Genomic DNA, 27,188 nt, shown 5'->3' with positions numbered 1-27,188 from the left:
TACAAGTCGACCATCATCAACGTCATCGCGTAAGTTTCTGATTTGCAAGGCATCAGCTCATCGTACTCTTCTCTGCAGCAAGACTCGTTTCATGATGCTTCGCGCCAGCCAAGCCGTCCTTGTGTTTGCTTACCACACTATCATCAATCGTCTCATCAAATACGTCCACTTCCGTCTTGGCGAACTTCCTCGCGCTGACTTTGCGCTCGAATAGCAAGTCTAATTCTGCAAATGTCCGACCTCGTGGTTCGGGGACACGGAAGTAAGTATACACGACACAGCAGGCGCATAGACCGGCCCAGAAGAAGCCGGTGTAATTGCCCCAATTCCAGGCAGTAGGATTGAGCATATATGGAGTAAGCACGGAAGTAATAATGCCGACAATGTTGTAGAGATTTCGGCCAAGAACGACCGTCTTGATCTGTAGGCGTCGAGTCGACAGCTCGGCAACGAGCGAGTAGCAGACGGTGCCAACCGTGAGTTGGTAGAACAATGCCCAGACGATCATGATACTGCCAGTCGCCAGACCCGCTTCAATCTTATGCGCCGCTGGCACCAGACCAAGGAAGCCCATGATGAAGAGCATAGAGAAGAGACCACATAATCCATAGAAGTAAAGGCTACGGCGGCCGATACCCCAGGTCATCAAAGCCCATGCACCGAAGACACCGACCATGTTGATGGCGTATTGGCCCATGGCGAAGCTATAGCTGTTGTCTTTGCTCACACCGGCTTGCTCGAGGAAGTAGGTGGAGTAGTTGGAGAAGGCATTCCCGCTGAGATTCTGAATGGCCCAGACCATGCAGACAATTTCTGTTCGGCGGAGGTCGGTACCTTTAAAGCAGTCCAAATAAGATGCACCCGTGGTGATCTTCTCCTCGAGCTTGGTCGTGTGCACCATCATGGAGACCGTCTCATCTGCGTCGAAGTCGGTCTCGCGGTTGAGACTTGTGAGGCGGAGGAGGGACTTTTTGGCTTCTGCTAAACGCCCTTTGCGGACGAGCCACCTGCAAATATTAGCAGGGAGTAGATGGTGCTAGTAAGAGGACATACCATGGCGATTCCGGCGCGAAGATTATGCCGACGATCAGAAATGGTGGCCACATCCATTGAAGTGCATATGGTATGCGGTAAGCCCATTCGTCTGTTCTCCCAAGCATGGACTTGATGACACCGATTGCGATCAGCTGACCCAAACCCCAACAGAAGTTGACATAAGTTGTAAGGTAGCCGCGAAGAGCGACAGGGCAGACCTCGGAGGCGTAGGTGATGGTGAGTGTTTGGACTAGAGTTGATCAGTACTGAGTCTCGAAACCACGATGGTCGGATTACTGACAGACGCCCCACGGTATACCGCACAGAATCTCGGCAGCCAGCAAAGCATGGACTGATTGTGCCGTGAAGAAGATGGTCGTGAAGGCAGCGATCAGGACCAAGCAGGCAATAACGGTATACCTGTAGCCGAACCTCTCACTGACGATGCCGTTGATAGCCAGACCAATGATCTCTCCCACGTTAGCTCCGTTGCTCAAGCCAGCCTGCCACCGAGCTGGGACCTGCCATGTATCTTTGACTGGATCGTATACACCATACTTCTGGTTGAATTGAGGGAAGGCGTAGAAATTGTTGATCAGTGCAACATCGTATCCCTCCATGGCTATACAAGTAGAGATCAATATGCTCCATGCAATGGCCTTGGGATAAAGTCGTATGCCTTGTAGCAGCGTCATGTTGTGTTCTTTCTCCGTTGCAGCTCTGGCATTGAGGATTGTCTCCTCCATAGTCTCGGTCTGCTTCAGCTCGTCGCCGGCAGGGAAGTGCAGTGGGCCGCCTTGTTGCTCAAGGTGGTCCTTCTTCTCGCTACCAGTAACATTTTGTGCATGGTCGACCGAGTCCTGATGAGCCATGGTTGGTCGTTGGTCGTCCACGACGTTGGCTTTTCCTCTTGATGTTGACGTATTGAAGGAAGAGTGGTGTGACAAGACGCGCAACGGGAAGAAGAAGAGGAAGAGGCGTAAGAGAAAGTTTGCTTGTCAACACTTGCGATGGTGATGGGTTATCTTATGTCCTCGCGTCGCCGGTGCTCTGACGACCACGCGACAACCACGGCCCGATCGTAACGGACGCTGGGAGCTTCAACAGTCGCCGACAGGTGCGGAGAAGGTTCCTATGCTATACGGAGTGATTGGAGATACGCAAAAGACGCTTCCATAGTCGCTCGCCGATGCATGGAAGACATGAAGATGCATGTTTTGCCCATGGGGTGTGGGTGGTGTGAGGGGAAGCTAGCTTGCAGGAAAGGTGAAACTCACTTCCTTGAGCCGACCGGCCTCCGGTGAAGTTGATCCGTGGTCGATCAAGACGACACGCTTTGATTTACGTTGTTATCGTCCAATCTGTTTTGCTAAGAGGAAACTCCCACGTACCACAAGTCAATTCATCACGCAATTTGTCCTCGACGATTCAATCACTGCGAGGTCGCGATCCTTGCGAAGTTTTTCATAGCACGATGCGAGCACGCAGCTCTGGTGGCTTGAGATGGCTTGCATGTCGGCGACTGAGTAGGGCCGACTGCGGTCTTTCGGCAGCTGCTGGATCATCCCTATCACCGACGATGCCGTGAGACCACCTCTGATAGGTTCGTTAACCCGGTTGTCCTGAATTCTGGATCAACTTGAGTCCGTTCCTTGCCTTTGCTCCGTCACACCACACATTATTCTTCGGCATCTCCTCCCACGCCGATTCACATCAGAAAGATACCCTGGCCACATGGACGGCGGGAGAACCTTGAGACTAGCTTTCGACTGACTATGACTCGTGTGGTGGAGAAGTCTGCTATCGATATCATACAGAACATCTATGCTACCTTGCTGAAGAGTCAGCTTGCGAGATCGGGGTAAGTGGAGAAACAGGATGCTCCACGTCGCGCCGCGACACGATGTCTTCACAGGAGTAGCAAGGTAGTATTCTTGTTTCCACTATCATTGTCAAGGTAGATTGCTCCAGGATGGCTAAAACCGATATACCGACGTACACAATCCTGGAAGCGGACGGTCAACACGAGGACAACGATCTCGAGGACCGCCTTTTCGCTCAAGATCCTACTAATGCCTACACTGTCCGTTTCGTACGCGGGAGTCTATCACCTGGTGAGACGGCAATACGTAAACCATGGACAGACGTGCCAAAACAACTTCGAGACGAGGTCGACGGAATTATGATGTTGAAGTTGTACTTACGGGAGGAAGATATTGCATTATTTCCCAAGCTCAAGGTGTGAGTGAACATGGCTTGCAGGAGTCGTCTCTTTGTCTGATCCTTGATTTAGTGTCGTACGAATGGGTGTAGGCTATGATCGGATCGATCGTCCGGCTTGTGCTAAACGAGGTGTCACTGTTTGCAATGTGCCTGGTATACGATTGCTTCTCCATCGAAAGCTACCAAGCATCGCGATACTGACGTCAATCAGACTACGGGACAGAAGACATCGCGGATCACGCCATCGGTCTCGCCCTCTCACTTCGCCGCGGAATTCTACTCCATCACGACCTCCAACGAGCGGAACCTCCGGCACCATATACGCCCATAAAGCACCCACTGATCGCTCGCTCCCGCGGGGCAGTCTTTGGGGTCTTGGGTTTGGGTCGCATAGGCACAGCCGTGGCACTCCGAGCCAAAGCCTTCGGCTGGCACGTCTTGTTCTATGATCCTTACCTTCCCAATGGAGCGGATAAAGCTATTGGTGCCGAACGAACGAAGAACATCAAGGACCTCTTCCGAAGGTCGAGTATCTTGTCCATTCATTGCCCTTGTACCCGAGAGACGAGGAATCTGGTCGGTTACGATTTGCTTTCGCTCTTGCCAAAGGATGCTTTGCTCGTCAATACCGCTCGTGGTGAGGTTGTGGATCTCGATGGGGTAGAGAGATGTTTGAGGGAGGGAACATTGGCTGGGGCGGGACTGGATGTCTTGCCTGTTGAGCCGATTGAGGAGCCGGCTCATCCACTGATCCAGGCTTACCGTAGGCGAGAGGCGTGGTTGACTGGCCGTACGTTCCAACTCAAACCAGCGGAGAATAATCCTTGCTAACTTTGGTGTAGGCATGGCCTTGACCTGTCACACTGCATTCTTCTCGCCGAGCTCTGTCGAAGAGATCCGATCAAAGTCAGCGCAAACGATGCGAGAAGTGGTAAGTGGATGTTATGGTATTGCGGGCTCGGCGACATTTACTGACATGGGTACTTGTAGCTGATTGACAAGATCTCGAGCAACGTTATCCTGCCGGAGATGGAGTGAGACTGTCGACTAGATTACTCGCTACCGACGGGGTTTACACCAGTCATCGTGGACCTCTTTGCAGTCAGCTGTTGGTACTCCAAGGGCGAGATTCAGCGCGGGCTAGGTGGCAGAGAAGCTTGCTGTCACGTGGTCCTCGTCTAGACTTAGCAGCAATGGCCTTTTATCGAAGCCCATGGTACTCCTAGTAGACGCAGCACGATTAACGATATAGCTGCGGCGGCATTCGTGTTGCTTGCCTACTTCGCTCTCGATTCTCTCGAGTCGACTAGCTGTCTACTCTCCTGTTGGACAAATATGCGTGACTCGTGCTCTTGCAGAAACGGGCTTCGGCCCCACATCTAGCCGTGACATCTCCTCAGACTGGGAAACTCCCAATCCCTACTTTCCATCAGTATTCATGCACACACGCATCACCGTTGTTTAAGACAGACTGGTGGTGTGTCGAGATTGCTCATGGTATCTTCCGCCAACGTCTTTCGTCGCGAACAATTGGCGAGATTCGGCAGTCTATTCTCGGTGTCTCGGCCAAGAAAGTCAAACCCCGAGCTTGCTTCGTGCGCGACCAAGACCTTGAAACCATCATCACCACATCCTCCACCGTTTCGTTCAGGACTATTCCACGGCCGCTGACTCCATCTCAGTCTAGATCTGTACTGCCACATGGTTGGTAAGGTCGGCAACGTCGGTATTGTCCTGCCAGACCGTTCCTACAACAGCTTACACCGGGCCAAGCCGAGCGGACACACTTGGTATGAGGCTGTGAATAATGCCCAGCACTTACGGCCAAGGACTGCTACCAGTGTGCATAACAAATTTGGAAACACAGAAGACGATCCAAGCCCACTGCAGCTTTCTTGACCTCATCTCACATCCCCTTCCAAGCCGCCAAAGCACGTGTCAATTCGCCTTCGCGGTCCTCACCATTGCCTGTTCTGGTCGAGACGATGATGGACACTCCCGATTCGACATGCACCACACTACCATGCCCGCCGTATAGGGATGCAGCAACGCATATGCCGAGTACGCTGCCCAGGCTCTACATGCTCTACGCAGTGGATCGCTGGCTACGCCTGTAATCTCACGCCTATACGCAGTTCTTGGGTCTGCTTGGAAGAACATGCTCGTTCCTCTTGGTATCATGCTCAGGAGCTGATCGAAGAGTATATCCTTGTGCAGCTCTCTCGCCATGAATCAAGTTTTCCCCAATCATCCAATTGTATTTACTTCTACAACACGCTCGCTGCAGTCTTCGCGATCAATCTTCTTGCCTTATCATCGCATCTCCTATTCTTCTCCAATAACTTGATAACCGATCAAGATGCATTTCTCTACTATCGCGGCCACTACGGCTTTTGCCACCACTGCTCTCGCCGCTCCGAACGCGCAGTTCTGGTGGCCTCGTCCTCAATTCAGCCGCCTGGTGCAATCCACTGTAAGTGGCACCTCCGACTGTGCGGCTCCTACCGCTACTACGACTGCCTATGTCACAGTCACTGAACACGATCAGGTGACCAAGCCCGCCTCCTCGACCACCAGTGCCACAGTCATTGCGGATCCTACCGGCGGCAGCAGTACGAGCACCACGGTGATTGTCTCTCCACCAACGACGACTGTTGTCGATGCCTCCTCTAGCTGCGCAGCGCAGACCGCGACCATCATTGCGACTTACACCGCCCCAGGCTCGACCGTAACAGCTCCTGGCTCGACAGTGACCGCTCCTGGCGAGACCCTCACTGTCCCTGGCTCTACCGTCATTCTGACCGTCACGGAGACCGCGCCTTACCTAACCAAGAACGAGACCTCTCCGGCTCTGCCCACCGGGACTCCCCGGAAGTGCATTACACCTCAAGAAGCCGAGGAGCTCGCCGAGGTCTTCCGTCAACTCATCCAGGACTATAGCACTGGCCTCGCCCTTGCCGCTTTGACCGAGGACTTCGTCGACTACAGCTCGGCCGTCAACATCCTCATGAACAAGGGTGCTCAATACCCCAAGAACATCACCGGTCCTACCTTCGCCACCCGCGCACTTTTCATGGCTGGTCAGGGCTCGCAGCCCAAGATTCCTTTCGAGCGTCTCAACACCTTCTGGGGCTGCGATAGCGTCAGCGTGAGATGGTGGACCAGCCGCTCTGGCAATGGACAGAAGACCGAGGCTGCCATGGTTGTAAGTTCCAACCACATCACCCTTTCTTCGTATATTGATACTGACATGTCCTTCAGCCCGTCGTCGGCAATGGCATCATGCACGTCGTTCCATCTCCCGAGGCCATCCAGACCTACAACGGCGTGACCTACAACTGGCGCATCAAGGAGCTCTATTCCGAGTTCAACGCCGCTGCTTGGCTCGTCAACTTGGGCGTCTTCGTCCCAGCTGGCCCAGTCGACTACATCAACAAGGCTAACGCCACCAACACTACCACCAAGCGCTCCGTGGACGACTACGAGCACTTCGATGCCAGCCTTCGTGGTGCTATGATTTAAGCAGATCTTGACCGTGTGGTGCATGGATAGGATGTAATGGTAATGCTTGTACATACAATTTGGGTATGGCTAGAGAATTTTTGGTGTTGAATAGCGGTTCGTTTCTTACGGCATGCGACATGGCAATCAGAACGATTGGGACAGCGCATCTTGAGCATGGTGTTGGTAGATGATATACGGCATTTATTCCCTCTTCGCTTCTCAGCCATTCCACCAAATCTGTTAGAGTTCGACAGTGACACTGGTTGTGGTCACCCAAGGCGAATGACTTCAGCCACACTCCCATGAGACACGGTGAGTAGCACACGCTTGCGCCGCTGACAACCAAGGTACGAAAAGGTCTCCACTGACAATCTGCAGTACACACCGTAGTATCAGTCTTTCATACCGTCATAGTTGACAGACTCGGCTGCAATCGATTACATGAGCTGGCGCACATGGACTCGAGCTTGACTTCGCGATGTGAAAGCTGACGGCACACCATGCTTCACTGACTGTGATATGCATATGAGGGCCAGCAGCCGCAATTCTCTACCTGCTTGTGAGATCGACAAGCCGTGGTGATACTAGCTAGGTAGCTACGTACACATCCCGTCCACATGGCCAGACCGACCTAAAGAAATGACAGCAGGGTACACTGAACGACTACCGGTAGACTCGAACCGTGATCCAGAGCTACCATCGACTACCCAACGAGTACTTCGACTCCGATCGGTAGTGGCGCCAGAGATATGTGCAGCACCCACCGCCTGTCTCCCTGGGGTTCCAGCGCATGCGCATCACCAGGCGTCAGTATTTGATAATAAATAAGTCTGCTAGACAGGCAGAGCAGGTAGACATGGCCAGATCTGCGACCCAGAGATCCAGCATACACGGTCTATGTGGCCTGAGATGCGGGAACACCCCTCGTCGTCCTTGACGGATACGAGCTCTTGCACCGTCATCTGGATCGTTTGCGGCGGTGCATCTTCGGTGCGGAGCTAGAAGGATTCTTCATCGTGTGCGGCGTCCATATTGTCTTGCGCCTGCAGCGAGACTCAGCTGAGGCGTACGTGTGTGCACACGGCTTGTGTTAGAGAGGATGCCACGTCCAGACAATGTGGTCTTGGGGTGCGATGAGCGGCCTCGCGAAAGTCACGCTATAACCTACCTGTATACGGGACAACGACCAAGTCTAGGTGGCAGCATCCACGTAGCGGGCATGCTGGTGGATCTCCTTTGCGAGAGGGCGGAAGGATCGTGCCGTTTCAAGCTACATGCTAAGGTTGTTGCGTGGTTGTGTCTCATTCCGCATGACGCGCAGGTGAGATCAGGAGGAAGCGGCCGAGGATTAGTGACCGCGATCCCTGCTAAACGCCGCGACGTGTTAGCAATGCATCGCAACACAGGATGATGCTGCAGGGAATCGTCGAGGCGTGGAAATTGGATTCCATTTAGCACGGTAGTGATCGAAGTGCTTAGCACGTGCAAGACCTGTGCAAGACCAGTGTCAAGTAGTAAGACGTGTCGTTCAGCCAGCCACAATGCGTTGGGCTAGTGGACCTTTGCAGCAGCCCAGTTGTACTTCATGACAAGCTGCTGCTGCAGCCCCACGAGCTTCCAGCATCACATTCGGGGAGGCCGGTCTCAACAGTGAGAAAATTCATACAAACCAGTCCAGGTATCGGATTGTCGCCCAAGCGACAATTGCGGTGTATCCAGCTAGTATGAGATCTTGCGTATGCTTCTGCTTCCGACATCGCTCCGTACACCGCCGTCTTGGTCAGTACCTGATCGTGTGAGTCTGTCGGGAAACATAGCAGCATCTTTAGGTGGTATCTCCCCTTCGACCACCTTGATCTTGCCCTTCTGCATATTCCCAAACCTGAAGATCTTCTGGGGGCGAGGGAAGATTTCGGAAGCTTTATCTTCGAGCCACAGTGCGTCTTCCCGCAAACCTTTGGCATGCGCTACTGTGATCGTTTGCTCCATCGTCTTCCATGAAGAAACCTTGGAAGTCATCACTAGGTGGAAGCGAGGCTATAGCTTCTTGCTTGGTCTTGCCATCGAACTGCCGCTTGAAAAGAGTAATGGCGGGCCCAGGGTTTGGCGTCGTCGGGTGTCGTAAATGCAGAACGGCCACTTCCATTTGTCTGGCGCTGTCAGATCCTTTGATTGTATATCCTCTGCGAAAGCTTAGAAATCGGTCATACAGGGCCGGATCGGTCTTTGTCCATCCTGGTCGGCAGAGCGCTTTTACCAACTCGACCGCAGCTGGGTATAGCGATAGTGTGAGCCACTGAGGGCCATCTAACCGGCCGTTAGTGCCCTTCGGGAGTGGTTTTCTGGGATCTGGTTGTACAAGAGCGTATCCTCTGCTGCAGGGCTTCCAGCATTTCAATGAAGACTTGTAGAGCGCGGTCCGCGGAGACGGATTGAGCATGGCGAAGGTGCGCTTGAATCACGGAGCGAAAGAACAGCCCACGCCAGACATACCACATCGGACCAATTGCCGTCTCAGCCTTGGTCTCATCAATGTCGACTTTGACCCAGTCCAGAAGTATGTCTTCAAGTCCTTCAGCAACGGCGGAGTAAGTAAGCCATATCATCGCCTCACCACGACGCAGAACGAAGTGAAGCCAAGCATCGTAATTCTGCAGCAGGTATTGAATAATCAGAGCCGCGACAGGTTGCGCGCAGGCATAGTCAGACATCTCCTTCTTGGACACTGCGCTTAGTTGCTTGAAATGGTGCGCCAAACAGACCTCGATTGTGCTTATATCGATTGCTCTCGCCTCCAAGCTGCTTCGTAGGATATCGACGGGACGTGCTTCGGCATGCTTCAAGCGCTTCTGCACCTCGAGTGCCGCAAGCGACACCCATGAGCGATTCCGTGCGTGAACATCCGGCAGATAGTTCCATTTGTCCGTCTTGTGGGCATCCGAGTCGGACGCACGAACCCTGTCGGGTTTGTATCGATGTTTCGCGCCAATTGGACGTGAGTCGACAGGGGAGTCTTCTCCAAGGTGCTTAGACGCAGTACTCCCAAAGGCGGCATTGAACGAAGGGGGATGCGCTACAGACCACCGTCGACCACCAAAAGTACTCCTGGGCTTTAGGTTGCAATGCCAGCGTCTGATCAAACTCCGCCATCGTCGGGCCATCAAGTACATGCGAGGTCGCCATGTCACCGCGAAAGTCTATGCCGGTGACATGGTCCAGATGGTGAGCTTGTATGAGCTCGCAATCATGGCGTCGCAGAGCTCAGGGCACGATGTAATGCTGGAAGATGAAATGTGACAGGTCGTGAATGAATAATAATATGATACATAGAGCTTTGGATGTAGCTGGATTGGGAAGAGCATGCCAAGCCCGACGCGTCTCCCGCTTTGGGCGAAAGTGCGGCGCGTCATCTTTCAGATCGTCTGTACACGACGAAGCGGCACATTTATTCCACAAGATCAACCATGGCTCTCCTCGTCGACAAGCATCGCCCACGTACCTTAGAGACCCTCACATACCACTCGGATCTCTCCGCCCGGCTGCGCTCCCTGGCAGCTTCGGGCGACTTCCCACATCTGCTCATCTATGGACCTTCTGGAGCCGGGAAGAAGACTCGTATTACAGCTACCTTACGTGCACTCTACGGTCCAGGTGTAGAGAAGATCAAGATCGACAGTCGTGTCTTCCAGACCAGCTCCAACCGCAAGCTCGAATTCAACATCGTCAGCTCAAATTACCACCTCGAGATCACGCCGAGCGATGTCGGGAACTATGACAGAGTGGTGGTGCAGGATTTATTGAAGGAGGTCGCACAGACGCAACAAGTCGATCTCAGCGCCAAGCAGAGGTTCAAGGTCGTGGTCATCAATGAGGCGGATCACCTGACCCGAGATGCTCAGGCCGCACTGAGGAGGACGATGGAGAAGTACAGTCCGAATTTGCGACTGATCTTGCTGGCCAACAGTACGAGTAATATCATCGCGCCGATCCGATCACGATGCCTGCTTGTGCGGGTCGCGGCGCCGACTGAGGAGGATATCGCGGGGGTGTTGGCGAGGGTGGGTAAGAAAGAAGGGTATAAGAGTTGTGAGCCGTTGGAGAGGAGGATAGCGAAGGATAGTGGGAGGAACTTGAGAAGGGCGCTGTTGATGTTTGAGGCGGTGCACGCGCAGAAGTGGGTGGTTTGCCGTACGATCAAATCGTGTTGCGTATGCTGACTATTGTTGTAGTGACAATGTCACTGAAAAGACACAGATACCACCACCTGATTGGGAAGCTCTGATCGAAGTCATTGCCAAGGAGATGATTGAGGAGCGGTCGCCACAGCGCATCTTGCAAGTGCGAGCGAAGCTATACGACCTGCTCACCCATTGCATTCCCGCGACCACGATCCTGAAGGTGTGATTCACTCGCTGGTGATGCTCTCGCGTGCGACTTTGTGCTAATGTGATTACTCAGACCCTCACCTTCAAGCTCATGCCCAAAGTCGACGATGCTCTCAAATCAGATATCGTCAAGTGGAGTGCCTTCTACGAACATCGCATCCGTATGGGCAGTAAAGTCATCTTCCATCTCGAGGCTTTCGTCGCCAAGTTCATGCGGTTGTATGAAGGGTAAGTCTGCCTCTTGCACGGACTATCATATCACAAGCTGACTATCATCCCAGCAATCTGATGGGTATGGATATGGACTTCGACGACTAGCAGCTGATGGCAGACTGTACAAGAGGTGATCTGCTTCGATGATGGAATTAGCGCGGCGTTTGATGGTGGTATAGCAATGCGGGGACGAAGCCAATGGTGGCGGTCAGCGTGCCTTCCCCGCTTACATCCCTGTTTGTATGCGACTGCATATTCATATTCAACCGCGTCTCAATGCTCTCACGTGTCCACGAACCAAACTGATACACAAGCTTATATCGGAACACATACATCTTCTGTCACTACTGCTGACCTCATCGACTTCCATCTACGCGAACCGTTTACTCGAGTGTATTCTCACCATCATGTCATCCGGCCTAATGGACACAGAAGCAGGAGGCGAAGGACAACAGTAAGTCTTCATAGTACAGAATAGCTTAATCAACCACCCAAACTCACGCATATGACAGATACGGCGGCAAACTCTTCACCGAAAACCCCGACAACACTGGCTCCAAAAAGTCCGGCGGCCAACTAGGCCAAGTAGAAACTACCACCAACCCTTCCGAAACCCCCGAAGGCAAAGTTGCTGCTGCTGAGCGCGCGGAGAAGACGACGGAGAATATTCGGTATGGACAGACGATCACGGAGACGGGGGGCATGAGTGGTATGACGGAGGGGATGGAGGGGAGGACGGAGAAGGAGGGGTTTGGGAGTAAGGTTGGTGATCGAGTTGAGGGTGGGGAGGGGGATGAGGTGGCGGGTGGGAGGAGGGCGCAGGGGTATGGTGGGGACGGGGATATGGATCGGGAGGTTGGTGCTTGAGTGGTGTAGTGAGAGATGCTGGGATATTGGTCTGCTGGACGCTTATACCCGGGATGTGAGCAGAATATGCGGTATCACGATGCATTTGAGGAGCTGCTTGCACCGCAGACTGCCTTCTAACAGGTCGAGGAGTTACTCCGCCGTCCCCTAAAGCTTCTACTCGTAGACTATTCAAGGTATACCCTGAGCACTGGCAGCATCCACTTCCTCGCAACCACTTCGAGACTAGCAGATAAGTCTCACATACAGACTATCCGCCACGGCACCCTATCTCTTTCTCTATCCTTTCTGTGGCATTTCATTCCATTCCACTTCCTACAAGTCACCAAAGTTCTGTCCACCACCACCAACCAAAGAGCCCCACGATCCACCCATAGTCTGTGCTCGTGCAATCGCCGCCTCAGACTCACTCAGCTCATGTACCTCTTCGTATACCTGCTGCATAGCATCACGTTCCATCCGACCTCTAATCGGCAGCGCCATCCCTTCACGACTGAACATCGCCCCTTCATCTTGCACATCTGCCTCCTCGGGCGCAAAAGGTCGAGTGCGGAAAGCCAGCGGTCGTTCGTCCGCGAACCCTTGAATCTCATCCTCCTGCACGCCCTCCTCCATCATCTCCTGCTCCCCCTCCACACCCTCATCCTCCTCACCACCACCACCACCACCACCACCAGCAGTACTACCCGAAGGAATCCCTCTCATCATATCCCCCGCCCTATTAGACCCAGCTAGTCGTCTCCTCTGCCAATCCCCCACAATCATGCGGAAAGCATCACTTGATCCCCTTTCTTTGCCCTGAACGAAGAGTCTGTTGTTGCGCACGCTGATGCTGCTTGCGTGGTACTCTAGCCATGCGTACGCCTGATCGATTGTATAGGCAGAGGGACGCTCGCGGTCGTAGTCCGGCTCGGGGATTGGAGGTCTGTATTGCTTTTCTTGTTGCCTCGTGGTAAGGATAGTCGTTGCGTCGGTCGCTGCATCCGGATGGGCTGTGCTTAAGGTACTGGAACCCCGCTTGCGTTGGATCGCCATTGATCGCCATTGTCCCCCGCCGTATCCATCGCCCCTCGTCATTCCCTAGACTCAAATCCTCCAGGCGAAGATAAAGCCGAATACGCCAACACTCCATCTCACCAGCATCCTGACTCCTCTTCGCCCAGATCTTCAATCTCAGCTCTTGGAAATCCCGCGCACAAGTCTCGATCAAGACGCACAACGCGGTTCGGTGGTTGTAGTCGATGTTTTCAAGACCGTGTCTGGCAAATTCACTCCATTTCTCGATTAGCAGGCGGTCGTCTTCGTCGAGTGGGAGGTCGACGCCGTTGTTGAAGCGGCCGAGCTAGGCGCAGGCTGTTAGTTCGAGAGCGGAGGTGAGGTCGGCAATGAGGTAGTCGTTGTGGTAGAACTGGAGCCGGGTCGGGGCTGGGTTATGGATTTCTGGGGTTTTGGGAAAGAGGAATGTGTTCATGAGCTGTTGAGCAGCGGTGTCGTTGATGGTATCCGCTATGATGTCGGCCATGTTGTCGCTGGTGTCTTGGGTTGAGCAGTCTGATGCTGGAACGTTGTTCCGTCTACGGGACGGTCGCATTTACTTACGCAGTAAACCTAACTTTTCGACCTTCGAGGAATCTTTGATTTTTTGTGCAGTTGGATCTGGCGCTGCGATGCTTGTATGGCGGGTCATTAGCGAAGGGCGACAAGCATGGGGTGTCGTACCATCTCACCTTACCTTCAGGAGCAAGCCTGTCAGTTCTCGCTCCGACCGTCCCTGTCTCTGCATGGCGTAGCCTGGTTGCAGTAATACATAACGAGCATGAATCCTAGGCTCCAGGTAAGCAGCATAGTTGCCACGCTTCCGGGCCTTCTTTAGCAGAATTTGAGAAAGGCAATGCTGAGATGGTTTTCAGCAGGCTTTATTTCAGTGAGCACTAGAGCACCTTTCATGTAACCTTTCCATTCATGATCTCTACCTACTGTACAAGCAAGCACCACACCCGCTGCATGGGTTCGAACGCCTCTGCTATGCTTACAACTCTACCGCACTACTCACTCATAGATTTGTCAGGTAGTCCTCAATCTCCGCCGGCGACAGCGTCCGGAATCGTGGACCTTGTGCGCCTGCCACCCCCTCGTAGCCGAGCAGATCGTCTGCTGGTGGGCCGACGATGCCTGTGAATGAACAAGTCAGTATAGATCATATCCTTCCCGCTCAGCATGCGGTATGGAGGTGGAAGGGCACATACCAATCTCCACCGTGTCACCATTCATCTCCCCCTCAATCGTCTCCTTCAGCGTCAAAAGCGCAATGTGCACCGCATCCTCCAGCTCCAACCCCTCGGTATACCGCTTCTCCAGGAACGTCTTGGCGCTCGTCGCACTCTTCCCAATTGCGGTGGCCTTCCAGGGAAAGTACGACCCGGAAGGATCGACTTGGTAGAGACTCGGTCCCCCTTTCAGAATCCCGCCAGTCTTGCCGGATTTATGCTTCTCGGTATCCACATCCATGCCTCCTTCTCCTCCAGCCTTCTTCTCTTCTTCCGGCTCAATCCCTTCGTCATACCCTGCCACGAGCAAACTCACACCATACGGTCGCACACCTCCGCTCTGCGTCGCCTCCTGCATCACGCGCGCTACGTCTTGCACTAGTATCCGGGTGGGAGGGTATTCGTTGTAGATTCTCTTGTAGCCGGTGTGACTGACTTTTCGCGCTTTATCCACCAACACCCTGTAATCGGGTCCCATGCCGGAATAGACCATGCCGATGTTCGGGGTTATGAGGGAGATCTTGGAGGAGGAGGCGGAGTCGATGAGAGGCGTGCTTGACTTCTTTTCGGTGGCGAGGACGATGCCGTTGGCTGCTTTGATGCCGAGGCTGGTCACGCCTTGGTTCACTGCATTAAGTGCATATTCTGGGGAGGATGTGTTAGATTGCGATCACGTGGTAGAATTACGTGGAGATGTACCTATTTGGACCAGCTTGCCGCTGTCAAGATGTTAGTATAGCGATAAGATTGTCATCATGCGACAGCCATAGCATACCTGGGCGAGAAGGTGGTGAGGGAGAAAGAGTAGCGGTCGGCCATGATGGGCCTGCTGTCGTGGTGTGATGGAAGCTTATCTTGACTTCCGAGCTGAGTACGAGTATGTCGATTGAAGATGGGCGATGAGTTGAGTGAGGTTGTGTATCTGGGCCGAAGTGTTGAAGTTGTGCTACAGTATCTCTTGACCTCACATGAAGCTATGCTCAGGCAAACGCGCAGACGCGGAAGCTCTTACCTCCAGAGTTGACGATCGATCGGAGCGGAGAAAGTTGATCTCCGCTCACCGAGGAACAGATCGCTTCACCTTGCTTGCTCTGTCATGACTTTGCTCTACCGCATCATAAGGACAAGAGGCTTGGGGTTAGGCACCTGGCTTCTTGGAAACCATGCGGGCAGCTCTTGCCTGTTTGTCATCCGCGCCTGCCGCACGTGAGCTTGGCTGAGCGATATACGTAATTTTTTGACAGCCATTATTCTTCTCACTCATATCAGTACCGCCCACCGATCCTCCATAACACTCTGCGACGATGGCCTCTCACAGCACAGGCTCCAGCTGGGGCTTCCCGGACGATATACCAGGTGGCTGGAGCCAGGATGACATCGATGCGCAGCTCCACCACGAGAGTCCACCCAAGAACGAACCCAAGACTGAGCCAGGCATCAAGACCGAACCAACTTCGGACGAGCACGGACAGCCAATTGGTACTCATCCACCCCAACAGCAGCAGCGAAGACACTACTCCCCCCGCACCTGCCGCATCTGCCTCGACACCATCCTCCCCACCTTCCACAACAACGAAGACGGCACAGCCGCCTCCCTCCTGCCCGAAGCCATGCGACCCGCCCCCCGCGTGACCTACGAGTCCCCCTTTGGAGATGGCGGCCGCCTGATCCGCCCCTGCAAATGCAAAGGCAGTCAGAAATACGTCCACGAGGAATGTCTCGGTGCTTGGCGGAGACAGGATCCCCTGCAGAAGAGGAATTTCTGGCAGTGTCCCACTTGTCGGTATAAATACCATCTGCAGCGTCTGACGTGGGGACGGTGGTTGAGTAGTACTGCCTCTCAAATCGCGCTCACACTTCTAATATTCGTGACGGCTATGTTTTTACTTGGCTTCGTGGCGGATCCGATCATAAATCTCTACCTTGACCCCGTAGAGACAATCACGACCGCTGGTGGGCCGACGGGGAGTCTAATCTACGACGACGAACCGGCTTCGTGGATCGAACATTTCATCAAGGGTCTCGCTTCCCTAGGCCTACTGGGTTTCGCCAAGTTCCTACTCACGTTATCACCATGGCATTGGTTTAACATGAGGAATACGGGACTGGGGCTGGGCGGGAGGAATAGCGGGATGGGGAATAATGGCCGCGATCGCTTGCAGGGTCTGAGCTGGATCGCGATTGTGATTGGGGTTGTTACCGTCATGTTTGCGGTTTGGAAGGGGGTGCGGTTGTGGTCGCGACGGATGTTGGAGAGGGCGGGGGAGAGGGTGATGGATGTTCCGGGAACGGGAGAAGATGATGGTGATGATGATGATTGATGCATGTATGTTGGAGAACACGGATGAACGAATGTTTGAACATGGCCCTCCTACCAGGCCAGGGGCTGCTATGCTCACCTCTTTCTCAGCTCCTCCTCCCTCCTCACATCCCCATTCTTCGCCTAGTTCCCCTCACCACCCGTCTCTTAACCACCTCCGCTACCCACAATATAAAACCGCAGCACTTAAGTTACCACACCCACCCCTCACCCGGGCTCCCATGGCGTGGCAATGTGTCAATATGCGAAGATCGAAGTGTCTGCGACTGAGTTACTATCGAGCCCCGAAGCGTTATGCTGACGGGCTTTTTTGAGAACGCCGGTCTCCTTTTTTTGGAAACCAAATGCCTGTTTCTCGTATGCACTTCTCACTCTTCTGCTCCACTGGGAGAGAGGTCCAGTACTATGGATGTGGGTGGGAGGTTGCTGAGATCGCCTCTTCGGAGGATCAAGGGGGGTTTGGTACATACTTTTCTTCATTCATGATATGGTGCGTTGCTGTCTGAATGAGGGGAAGAAGTCAGGAGGCTAAGTAAGCAATACCCATTCCATCAGCACAAATGTCATCCTTCATCACCCACCTCGCCCTCTTCTTCCATGTGGGAAGCACGGCACAACATCTTCTATGCTCTCCACCATTCCCGCCCTTCGAGCTGTGCTTCAGAGGGAGTGGCGAAGTCTCAGGGCTGACTACAACCCTACCCAGTCACTGAGTCCCCAGGTCAGGATCTCACATTGGAGCACTGAACGATCTCCGTCGAAACAAGGGGCAAGAATTGCGGCGCCCGCATACGAAAGGACCACGTCGTGATAATTACGGTATGCTAAGTACAAGCACATCGGATCCATTGGACGGCCTTGCCCAGGAATCAGGTCTTTCCGGAAGTCGCACTGCATCAACGAGCGCAACGAGATGCCGGCACGTCGTGATGCTGATGGAATGAGTATCGAGAGGACGAGCTGATGATTCACTTATACCTGTCCTGCAGTCTATGGTGCGGGGCTTCTGCGGCTGAACACCCTTGCCAGCCGTTGTGCATGATCCTCCCGCATACATGTCCATACCTAGGTACATCTACTTACGCTTTCCGCTTTGGCTGACCTGGCCGTCTGCCTCGTCATTAGTTGTCCACAGTAGAAATCTCACGTACAATGTGGAATGCACTGGTGCTAGCAGCGGCTGTAGGTCACAGTGTTGCGGTCTATGCATCTCCTACATGGCCATACAACAGTGGTGGACAGTACGCTCCGCAGACGGCTGAGACGTACGCTTCACGGACATACTTCTATGCTGGCGGAAGATACATCAATGCCACATTGGTCGGTTGACGGCCTCCATCTACTTGTAAGATACGATGTTGCTGACGATTCAATACAGCCTGGCAAGAACACATCCTCACAGTACATGGTCGGGCAGATCTATGTGGAGCGCCTGCAGCCTGCTCATATCAGACACAAGTATCCTCTGGTCTTCACTGCCGGCAATGGGCAGACTGGATCTGTAAGTGCAACCACACCGGCGAATAGTGAGAAATTCTCGCTGATATCGCTCTTTTTAGAACTGGCTGAACACTCCAGATGGTCGCGAAGGCTGGGCATCGTACTTCCTACGCCAGGGCTACGAAATCTATCTCACCGACCAAACACTCCGCGGTCGCTCGCCCTGGCTGCCTATCCCGGGAGGCCCGGACTCGGGCAATGTGACGGCTTACAGTACCACGCAAACCTCTTCATTATTCACTGCTCCACCGGCCTTCGATCCGCTACCATATCCGCAAGCAGTGAATCATACACAATGGCCTGGTACTGGTCTCCCAGGCGATGAGATCTTTGATGCTTTCTATGCTAGTCAGCTGCAGACGGTTTCTTCCACGGCGCTCGTGGCGAGAGATAATAATGCTTCGTACACTGCTCTCTTAGATCGTATCGGCGCCGCGGTCGTGTTGACGCATAGTCAAGCTGGTTCCTTCGGCTGGCAACTAGGCGATGCCAGGCCGAATTTGGTCAAGGCCATCGTCGCTCTCGAGCCTTCGGGACCGCCCTTTGCGAATTGGCTTGGGGCGCCTTTTCCACCGGATTATCAAAGTAATGAGATGCGACCTTATGGTCTCACGATCCTGCCTCTAGCGTACGCGCCCGATGTCGGAATGAACGCTTCGCTCTTGTCGACAGTCACGATACCGGCGAGAGATAACCAGAGTGCACCGTGTACGCTCCAGGCCGCGCCAGCCAAGCGATTGGTGAATTTGGGAAAGATACCAGTACTGATGTTGACGAGTGAGGCGAGCTATCATGCCGTGTACGATTACTGTACTGCTGCTTATCTGCAGCAAGCTGGGGTCAATCTGACGTATGTTGATCTGCCGGAGGTGGGCATACATGGTAATGGGCACTTCATCTTTCTGGAGAAGAATAATCTGCAGGTGGCTGAGGAGGTTGTGATGCCGTGGTTGCGCGGATGTGGATAGCACTGTGCGCGAATCGTAGAAATTTGCATTCCCGCTGTTCACTGCTTGTCTCGACCATAGCCATTGCGCTCTGTGGTGAATGAAATGGCACGGTAGGTCAAACACCGACTCGTAGGAACAATGAGCAAGTTCACATAGTGTAAATGGCTGCTTTGCAGCGTGCATGCTGCAATGATCTTCAGCTTCCTACTCTGCGTGGAGAGTGATCGGTTGTTGCCTATGAATGTGGAGGCTGCAGTCGCCGGGGCAGCGCGGAGGATGTGAGAGGCAATAGTGTGGAGGCTCTTGGCCAAATTTCTCGTTGTGGCCTTCTCGAAGAATGGCGTCTTGTGTGACGAATATACAAAGGCCTTTGCAGCCAAATCCCATCCCATCCCATCCGAAGCGCCGCGCCATGCGTTATGAATATGTTACAACATACCGTCATCTATGGCAGGCGATATTCTACGCCACCTGCGCAGCCATATCTCCCCTCGCCTGCTCCAACAACTCCTTCTCTCGCTTCACCCTGGCCCTCACCTCCGCACTCCTCGCGCTATCCCTGGCACCCTTCACCCTCTGCTCCTCGAGATCCTTCAGCTCTTCAATCTCTTCGGCGGTAGGTTCTACTGGCTGCGCTTTCGTAAGCTGCACAAGCTGTTCCAGGATCTCACTGTTGTTGCGGAGTTTCATGTCGATCGTTTGGACGCGGTCGGTGAGCTGGGCGTCTGTGCCGTCTTCTGCGGGTTGGGTGAAGTGGACACTCATGACTGCTGCGTCTTCGGCAAGAGCGGTTCGGTCGACGGTCATGGAGACCGCTGGGTTGTGGTATTTCAGCCGGATGAGTTCGTATTGCATGAATTTCCTGTGTATAAATAAGCAATCTACATCTTTCCTCATCGTCTCGTACAGCTGTATCGCTCACCTCGGACCCATATGCCCTCCTTCTATTCGTTTCGCAAAGCGCAGGTGGATTCGCTTGACATCTTTGGGTAGTATGACCGCTCCTGATCCGAGTCGAATAGCGAGGAGTTTTGTTTGCAGCTTTCGCATGCGTTGAGGTAATGAGACCATCTTTACAATTGAATACTATCGCAGGACCATTACATAACGCTCACTGAAGTCGAGATGGTGAAGCACATGTCAATGGGTCGTGATGCTTGGCATTTCCTGCGGCGAAGTCATCACCCCCGAGACGTACATCTAGCTTCACCACTGCTTAGGACGACGATATCTCGAATACCACTAGCAACCCATCATGGCCTCTCTACTCCGCCCTCGACCAGGCACCGTCTGCAAATGCCAACGCTCCTTCTCCACCTCCACCCCCCGCGCCGTCTCCCTCCAGCTGGAAAAGAACGACGCCGAAGCAGTCGCCGACACCGTCCCCGCCTACCCCTACGGCCCAGCAAGATGGTACAAACAATCCCGCCTCGGCCTCTACGGCGGTCAACGCATCCACTTCGGTAATAATGTCGGCGATAAGTTCGAGAACAAGACGAGACGGAGTTGGCATCCCAATGTGCTCGTACGAAAACTATTCAGCCAGAGCTTGGATCGACATGTGCAGGTGAGGGTCACGACGAGGACGCTCAGGACGATTGATAAGCTTGGAGGGCTGGATGCGTATTTGCTTGGGGAGAAGGAGGCGAGGATTAGGGAGTTGGGGGAGAGTGGGTGGTGGTTACGGTGGGCGATAATGCAGACGCCTGCTGTGAGGCAGAGATTTGCAGAGGAGAGGAGGGCGTTGGGTGTGCCGGAGGAGCAGCTCGAGGAGGAACTGGTCGAGGTTGATCCAGCACAAAGCGTGGTTGAGGAGGTCTCGGAGGCAGAAGAAGAAGCTCTAGCTGAGACGGGTGAAGTGGTGCAGATGGATGATGCTTTCCAGATCGAGCAAACGCCTGATCTAAAGCCCCTCAAGTTCCGTGTCTGTCCTGGCAAGCATATCTATCTCACATCTGAAGGCTGGCGACGCACACGACCCAGCCCGACACGTCTAGAGGACATCGCCATCTCGCGTCGACAAAAGATTCTTGAAGAGAACGTCATGCCCGAGCGCGAACGTGACTTTACTGCCGCTCTCCAGGCTCAGCAGCAGAGCCTGCCTGTTGCTCAGCGTTTAAGCTCGGAGGAGAGGACGAAGATGCTGAGGAGGGCGAAGAAGGAGTGGAGTCGGGAACTGGCTGTTCAGGCGAGGGAGGACTTCGAACAGCATGTCGCTGTGAGGGATCAGAGGAAGGTGGAGCGGAAGGAGGCGAAGAAGATGGAGATGAAGAGGGAGAGGGAAGAGAGGGCTAGGGAGATGGGTGTGGAGGCGGCGTAGATCTGCCGTCTGAGTACTTCCTATGCCTTTTCGAAAAGAATAACCACGTCATTCTTCTTCAAGCCTCTGGGAAAGGACTGTGACTCCCTCCCATCCCTGCTCGGTCTTCACAGTGACGTGCATGCTGAGCTGCTATCGAAGATGAACGAGAGTTCTGTGTACCAAGACATCCTCGGCTGACTACATTCTCGGAACAATCAAACAACACCCAAGGGTCTCCCAGTAACCTCTTGGTGCTCGCAGACGCGCAGTACGTGGAGCATCGTAGCCCTTGGGGTGACTTCTTACCTCTCTGTCATAGTTACGCATGGAAAAGGGGTATGCCTGAAGAGAAACGAGTGGCGTGGGTGGCGAAGGAGAAGGAGCCGAGATGGCCCTGTGAAGGGAGCGAGTGTTGAGGTTGCACTCGGCTTTATGGCGTGTGTGAAGGGGCAAGAGGAGATGGACATGGCTTGTGGGATGGTCGGGAGGTAGGACTCGGGGTCACTCAGGCTTTGATCTGCTTGACGGCGTGAGTGAAGGTGAAGTGCGGTCGGATCGGGAAGTCGACTTCAGTGATATGTATCTGACAATGAAGACGAGCAGTCATATCGTTCGATCCTTGATGCAACGCACCACATTGTGGCTGTCACGTGCGCCGTTGCTGCTGGTGACGAAGCTTTCCGTCTGCTCACGAAATGGCAAGAGTGAACGACTCGCGCCTTCCATATCTGCTTGTTATGATCGCACAGCAATTTCTTTCCCCCCACCAGAGCAGAAAATCGGTTATCATGCCTTCGCCGTGACACCTTCGACCTTTCTCCAAAGTTCGACCCCCTACACGACTCTCACTGCACTCACCTAACCACACCCACCCACTCACCCGCAGTGATGGTCTACCTCGATCCCACTGAAAAGCTGTATACCACGCACCGCCACGAGGAGATAGCCGATGAGGAGAAGGCCGAGCGCCTGCGTGATCCATGGTGGTATTACCTTCATCCTCCCTCAACGTCAGTCCCTCACTGCTAATGATGCCCCAAAGGTCTGCCGGCTCAGACGCGGACAGTATCCGTACCGTCGTCGAGGGGATGAACTGCCGCCGCCGTGCCAGTACCGACAGCGCTGACGACACTCGCACGGATTTCGGGCTGAAGCGTGCACTCGACAAGGTCGCCGGTGGACCGATGACTCTGATTGGTGACCGTACCATGAAAGACCAGATCTACCTCGAGGACGCCAATACTCGTCTCCAGGATCTCACCACCGAAATCGAGGGAAGGAAGGTGGAATACGAGCGAGCTCTTTCAGTCTACGTCGATGCTGACGCGAGAGCTAACCCCAGCAAGCACGCTGAGGTCAACCACGATTTCTTCAGGGCAGACCTCAAGCTTTCGCGTGCGCGGAAGGAGTACAACATCTACCTCGGCGAGCTGAAGGATTTGCACGACATGCCCAAGCATTCCCGCGATCACGTCTGGACTTATCACTCCGCTCCACGCAACCTGGGTTTCAAGCAGCGCTACGAGCACTTTGAGTACCATTCGGAAAAGCACAATCCGGATCCCCAGCTGGCGCAGATTGCGCAGCTCACCATTGATGCCAAGAAGCATGAGTCCATTGCTAATTGCCAGCTCGAGAAGCTGACGGCTGCTGAAGAGGATGTGGAGAAGCTCAAAGTCCTGGCTAAATGTCATGAGGCCGAGTTGGCGAAGAGCGCCACCATTCTCCAAGCAGAGGTTGACTTTCATGCCGATGGAGCGAAATTCTACATTGATTGCAACTACGATCTTCACGTGCAGATCCTCGATCTAGTGAAGCACATCGATTTTTTGAATGCGGAGCTCCGCGCCGAGGAACAGGAGCACAAAGCGTTGCGTCGCTTTATGATTGGTTACCATGCCAGCTCCAACGAAAACATCGAACAGGACCTCGCGTCTGCCCACGATGAGCAGTTCGCTACCGGCTACAGTACGTCTTGCCAGCTTCCTCGCAGATCCCAGCATTTTGACGAGAGTGTTCGTCACGAGGTGGCCTCGAATAGTCCCCAGGCTGACGATAATCATCTTGTAGCCAGCCTCACCAACCGAAAAGTCACTCTCAGCTACGGCGGCCCAACTGACGACAAAAATGGCGGTAAAGGCCTCGCCACCGTCGACAATCCAGCTAAGGCTGACCAGAGCCCAGGTCAAGGCTACATCGTCCTCAACTACGGCGATCCGCTCCCAGCTACGCGCTTCAACGTCGAGAGTCCCATCGCAACCTCCGTCGCTCACGCTGCTGCTTACGGCCGTGGTGAGAACGAGCTGTGCAACGTCTTCTGCGCTCCTTCGTCTACTGCTGGCGATACTGACGATGGCGGTGTCTCGATCTCTGACAACACCAACGACGACAAGGACAAGCGTGAGGGCAGCATCACACCCACTCCCACCAACAAGCGTCAAAACGCCTCTGGCTTGCTTAGCAAGGTCGCCAGTGTTCTGGACCTTCGTCGCTCCAAGAGCGTGCGCAGCATCCGTGGCGCCAAGATGGCCGCCAAGAGGATCTACAGTCAGATCGAGCACAGGGACATGGTCGACAAGCCGGCTGAAGAGGTCGTTGTCAATGAAGCCAAGAGCGTTGAGGAGTGCAAGTGGCACGAACCAGGTACGTGTGTTCTTTTCTCTTCTTCTTCTTTCCAGGCACACGGCAAGGTTTGTCAGAAGGTTGGGCAGGTCGGCAAGGGTGTAAGTGGTGGGCGATGATGCTTGAGATGCGGTGGTAAGTTTCGACCTCGTGAGCTGTAGATCCGAACAGATGCGAACTGATATCCAAGCAGGACTGTTGACTATTGAGCTGGTTGAGAGGGCTGCCGGGTGTTTGAAGCTAAGAGATTGCTGGGTTATGGGTAGGATGATGCTTTATGTGGGCGCATGAAAGCGTCTCTGAATGCTGGGTTCTGGGTAGGGTAATGAGTCATGACGGCGCATGAAAGCGTCTGTGGGCTATCATGGCGAAGGTAGGTAGCTGCATGCCACAGTCGACGCAGCTTTGCAGATCGGAATCGAAACGAATCTCCTCCTCTTCTTCTTCTCCATCTTCCTGTTCGTCTTGCCACATACTGCCGTTCGTGCCACCGCCGTCATGCTCGCCATCATTGATAATTTCTACCACGTTCGTAGGAGTAGCTTCTTCGACTTCATCGACCACTTTGATATTGGGATCTTTTGGCACATCATCCTTCCGCATGGATCTATCCCTGACTCTTCCATTCTCATGCGCACGGTGAGCCAGTCCTGTCAGCCTACTAGGAGGCACCTCTTCAACGTCATCCTCCTCGATGACCTTGAAATCCCTCAATACATCATCCTGTCTCCTCAACATACTCCCGATATCCCTCCCACGTGCAGTCTTGCTATCCCCGCCCGTTTCAGCCATATTGGTCACAGCTAGATTGACGAGACTAAGATTCCAGCCAGACTTTTCTGGGTGGAGCTTGTGGAACATTGACACAAGAGTCTCGCGGACGAGCTTTTCGGCTAGGATGTCGATGCTTTCGGTAAGGATGAAGACGAAATTGGGGACGGGCGAGGAATGGGAGATCCGCTTGAAGGATCGTACTCGTGTTCCGTCTGGTTGTAGAGGTTGCCGAGGACGAGTCGTGAGACGCAAGGTCTTTGGGTGAGCGAGCCACTTCTTCAGGGTCGATGTTGTTATTGTGGCTTCGTGACCACCATCTTCGACCCCGGCAGGCTCGTCAACACCGTCCTCCGCGAGGAGATCGATCCGCATACGTGCCAGTAGGCTCCGAGCCAACGTCGTCAGTTCCCGAAGGACTTCCGGCATCGTGTCCAGCCGAATGTAACTATCCTCTATACTGATCTGACTAGGCACAGGTTTCGCTTGCGCTACTTCCGTGTCGTCTATGCCGTGCAGGAGACACCAGATCTTATACCCGATTCCGTGAGGTGAACCAGGGCCGTCAAGCAGTTTCTCTAGCATTGCTGGGTTTACGCTGGACCGGTTGCGGACGTTGGCGACACTTACGATTTCGGGCTTCCCGCCATACACGAGGTCTGTCTCGTAGTCTGGCGGGCGCTGAGTGATGTAGCTGCGTAGGAGGGTTGCGAGCTTGTAGCCGATTCCTGGTACTTTGCCGATGCCGTGCGTATCCATGAAGAGCTGCGCATTCCCGAGTCCATGGTCAGAGGCGGCTAACGGTGGCATGACTGTCGTTTGGCCCTTGGGCTTGTTAAGGTTGCCGACGAGTTTTGACAGGAGTTTGCTGGTTGAGATTCCTACGGTGCTTGTGTAGCCTTTTTGTTGTTCGAGTGCATGGCGGATGTACAGGGCGAGGTGGCTGCCGAGGTGTAGTCGTAAGGTCAGACGGTCTTGCACGACAAGATCTTGTTGCTGGGACGTATATTCTACAGGATAGGGATGACCAGCGAGCGCGGTGGCGTCGAAGTTGAAGCCGCTCATTGGGTCGTCCTGAGAGGTCTGGAAGAAGGACTGGGCTAGGTTGTGAGGATTGAGTAGTTGCATGTTGTAGTCGACCATGTCCGTGACATCCATCCATACCTATCAATACGTTAGTGCCTGCCTTCCATGAGTTGGAACCATTGTATACCCACTTCATCAAAACCCAACCTCTCCACCTTGCCATTCCACGAATACGCCCTGATGAACTTGTACAACTCTTTACTCGCATCACGGAATCGGCTGATGTCCTCGCCCAGCTCGATGATCACATCGGGACATACTTTTCTCGCCTCACGAATCAACTGCAGCTTGTGTAGACCTCGTCTTCGGGCTTCGTAGTTGCATGTCACTATTATCTGTTTCTGCTGTACCGCGAAGGGCAGGCTTTTCAGGCTCGGGTTCTTGGCTTCGAAGACGGCGGCGTAAAAGCAGTCGTAGTCCTAGGAGGTGTGTTAGGAGAGAGTGGCAAGGTGGACGGTGTTCGTGCCTACGAAGTGAATGATTATCCTCCCATCTTTGCGAGGCGGCACCTTCCTGGTCTCCATGCTCTCCTCATCATGTCACGACTCCAGGCTTTGGGTGTATGGCTCTGATGATTGATTTTACACTTGAAGGGGCTGATAATTTTTCACACTGCCACTAACGCGAGAGAGGGAACCGCGACGTGCATATGGTGAGGTTGTCGTCTCTACTACGGTGGACTATTGCTCTGTTCATGCAGTGTCACTCTTCTGTGCCGTCTTTCGGCTGAGCTTCATTCATGATCGGCAAACGGATAGCACCTTGGTCTCAAAGCGCTCTGAGGTGATCATGAAAGACAAGCTCAAAGAAAGGGCTACTTGTACTGTATAAGGGCGGTAGTCAACGTGTTATGAAAGTCCCCTCATCCACCCTGTCCATCCTCAGCTCGTCCAGCCTCTCCCCACGTGGACACGACTAACATGCGGCCCTGTCGATCATGTCCTCAAGCTCTTCCTAAGCCTCCTCCAGGATCGCCTCTCGGCACGGTTCGACGTTACGTTGGCTGAGGCCGTACACACGCAACGAGAGGTGGTTTTAAGAATGCTTGTTCGCTCTTGTGCCGAGAGCGTCGCCATTGACATGACCTAGAAGCAGACTACAGCCAACCTCATTACTCTCGACATCACCGTAGCTCTCCACCCT

At 53.8% G+C, this 27,188-nt stretch overlaps 15 protein-coding genes across 15 annotated transcripts; 8 read left to right on the top strand and 7 right to left on the bottom strand.

Annotated features, from left to right (window-relative positions):
- Positions 1-52: 52 nt before the first annotated feature.
- On the bottom strand, positions 53-1,907 carry LTS14_010810 (uncharacterized protein; the record flags this gene model as incomplete). Its single annotated transcript, XM_064843486.1, has 3 exons — positions 53-1,007; positions 1,054-1,285; positions 1,337-1,907. The coding sequence occupies 3 exons, from the start codon at positions 1,905-1,907 to the stop codon at positions 53-55; spliced, it is 1,758 nt and encodes a 585-aa protein (XP_064688944.1).
- A 1,100-nt stretch (positions 1,908-3,007) lies between these two features.
- On the top strand, positions 3,008-4,296 carry LTS14_010809 (uncharacterized protein; the record flags this gene model as incomplete). The annotated part of the gene is made up of 4 exons (XM_064843485.1): positions 3,008-3,149; positions 3,470-4,048; positions 4,101-4,189; positions 4,249-4,296. 4 exons carry the CDS (start codon positions 3,008-3,010, stop codon positions 4,294-4,296), a joined length of 858 nt encoding a protein of 285 aa, XP_064688943.1.
- Positions 4,297-5,617: 1,321 nt separating this feature from the next.
- On the top strand, positions 5,618-6,780 carry LTS14_010808 (uncharacterized protein; the record flags this gene model as incomplete). Its single annotated transcript, XM_064843484.1, has 2 exons — positions 5,618-6,463; positions 6,520-6,780. 2 exons carry the CDS (start codon positions 5,618-5,620, stop codon positions 6,778-6,780), a joined length of 1,107 nt encoding a protein of 368 aa, XP_064688942.1.
- A 1,701-nt stretch (positions 6,781-8,481) lies between these two features.
- Positions 8,482-9,923, bottom strand: LTS14_010807 (uncharacterized protein; the record flags this gene model as incomplete). Its single annotated transcript, XM_064843483.1, has 4 exons — positions 8,482-8,729; positions 8,785-8,912; positions 8,973-9,069; positions 9,122-9,923. The coding sequence occupies 4 exons, from the start codon at positions 9,921-9,923 to the stop codon at positions 8,482-8,484; spliced, it is 1,275 nt and encodes a 424-aa protein (XP_064688941.1).
- Positions 9,924-10,226: 303 nt separating this feature from the next.
- On the top strand, positions 10,227-11,465 carry RFC5 (Replication factor C (RF-C) subunit; the record flags this gene model as incomplete). Its single annotated transcript, XM_064843482.1, has 4 exons — positions 10,227-10,936; positions 10,992-11,160; positions 11,221-11,375; positions 11,429-11,465. 4 exons carry the CDS (start codon positions 10,227-10,229, stop codon positions 11,463-11,465), a joined length of 1,071 nt encoding a protein of 356 aa, XP_064688940.1.
- Positions 11,466-11,767: 302 nt separating this feature from the next.
- LTS14_010805 (uncharacterized protein) lies at positions 11,768-12,227 on the top strand (the record flags this gene model as incomplete). The annotated part of the gene is made up of 2 exons (XM_064843481.1): positions 11,768-11,814; positions 11,873-12,227. 2 exons carry the CDS (start codon positions 11,768-11,770, stop codon positions 12,225-12,227), a joined length of 402 nt encoding a protein of 133 aa, XP_064688939.1.
- Positions 12,228-12,542: 315 nt separating this feature from the next.
- Positions 12,543-13,262, bottom strand: LTS14_010804 (uncharacterized protein; the record flags this gene model as incomplete). The annotated part of the gene is made up of 1 exon (XM_064843480.1): positions 12,543-13,262. The coding sequence occupies one exon, from the start codon at positions 13,260-13,262 to the stop codon at positions 12,543-12,545; it is 720 nt and encodes a 239-aa protein (XP_064688938.1).
- A 307-nt stretch (positions 13,263-13,569) lies between these two features.
- On the bottom strand, positions 13,570-13,749 carry LTS14_010803 (uncharacterized protein; the record flags this gene model as incomplete). The annotated part of the gene is made up of 1 exon (XM_064843479.1): positions 13,570-13,749. The coding sequence occupies one exon, from the start codon at positions 13,747-13,749 to the stop codon at positions 13,570-13,572; it is 180 nt and encodes a 59-aa protein (XP_064688937.1).
- Positions 13,750-14,280: 531 nt separating this feature from the next.
- PRE8 (Proteasome subunit alpha type-2) lies at positions 14,281-15,313 on the bottom strand (the record flags this gene model as incomplete). The annotated part of the gene is made up of 4 exons (XM_064843478.1): positions 14,281-14,399; positions 14,474-15,139; positions 15,194-15,213; positions 15,270-15,313. The coding sequence occupies 4 exons, from the start codon at positions 15,311-15,313 to the stop codon at positions 14,281-14,283; spliced, it is 849 nt and encodes a 282-aa protein (XP_064688936.1).
- A 485-nt stretch (positions 15,314-15,798) lies between these two features.
- On the top strand, positions 15,799-16,815 carry LTS14_010801 (uncharacterized protein; the record flags this gene model as incomplete). The annotated part of the gene is made up of 1 exon (XM_064843477.1): positions 15,799-16,815. One exon carries the CDS (start codon positions 15,799-15,801, stop codon positions 16,813-16,815), a length of 1,017 nt encoding a protein of 338 aa, XP_064688935.1.
- Positions 16,816-17,966: 1,151 nt separating this feature from the next.
- On the top strand, positions 17,967-19,282 carry LTS14_010800 (uncharacterized protein; the record flags this gene model as incomplete). Its single annotated transcript, XM_064843476.1, has 3 exons — positions 17,967-18,134; positions 18,193-18,315; positions 18,374-19,282. The coding sequence occupies 3 exons, from the start codon at positions 17,967-17,969 to the stop codon at positions 19,280-19,282; spliced, it is 1,200 nt and encodes a 399-aa protein (XP_064688934.1).
- Positions 19,283-19,726: 444 nt separating this feature from the next.
- Positions 19,727-20,335, bottom strand: LTS14_010799 (uncharacterized protein; the record flags this gene model as incomplete). The annotated part of the gene is made up of 2 exons (XM_064843475.1): positions 19,727-20,126; positions 20,187-20,335. 2 exons carry the CDS (start codon positions 20,333-20,335, stop codon positions 19,727-19,729), a joined length of 549 nt encoding a protein of 182 aa, XP_064688933.1.
- A 184-nt stretch (positions 20,336-20,519) lies between these two features.
- Positions 20,520-21,584, top strand: LTS14_010798 (uncharacterized protein; the record flags this gene model as incomplete). Its single annotated transcript, XM_064843474.1, has 1 exon — positions 20,520-21,584. The coding sequence occupies one exon, from the start codon at positions 20,520-20,522 to the stop codon at positions 21,582-21,584; it is 1,065 nt and encodes a 354-aa protein (XP_064688932.1).
- A 1,010-nt stretch (positions 21,585-22,594) lies between these two features.
- Positions 22,595-24,397, top strand: LTS14_010797 (uncharacterized protein; the record flags this gene model as incomplete). Its single annotated transcript, XM_064843473.1, has 3 exons — positions 22,595-24,209; positions 24,245-24,323; positions 24,382-24,397. 3 exons carry the CDS (start codon positions 22,595-22,597, stop codon positions 24,395-24,397), a joined length of 1,710 nt encoding a protein of 569 aa, XP_064688931.1.
- A 121-nt stretch (positions 24,398-24,518) lies between these two features.
- Positions 24,519-26,569, bottom strand: LTS14_010796 (uncharacterized protein; the record flags this gene model as incomplete). Its single annotated transcript, XM_064843472.1, has 3 exons — positions 24,519-26,123; positions 26,177-26,464; positions 26,516-26,569. 3 exons carry the CDS (start codon positions 26,567-26,569, stop codon positions 24,519-24,521), a joined length of 1,947 nt encoding a protein of 648 aa, XP_064688930.1.
- Between the last annotated feature and the right edge of the window lie 619 nt (positions 26,570-27,188).

The sequence above is a fragment of the Recurvomyces mirabilis genome, assembly GCF_035927965.1.
Source record: "Recurvomyces mirabilis strain CCFEE 5264 chromosome Unknown scaffold_51, whole genome shotgun sequence".
NCBI classification, from domain to species: domain Eukaryota; kingdom Fungi; phylum Ascomycota; class Dothideomycetes; order Mycosphaerellales; family Teratosphaeriaceae; genus Recurvomyces; species Recurvomyces mirabilis.
This window is presented reverse-complemented; position numbering and strand designations above follow the sequence as displayed.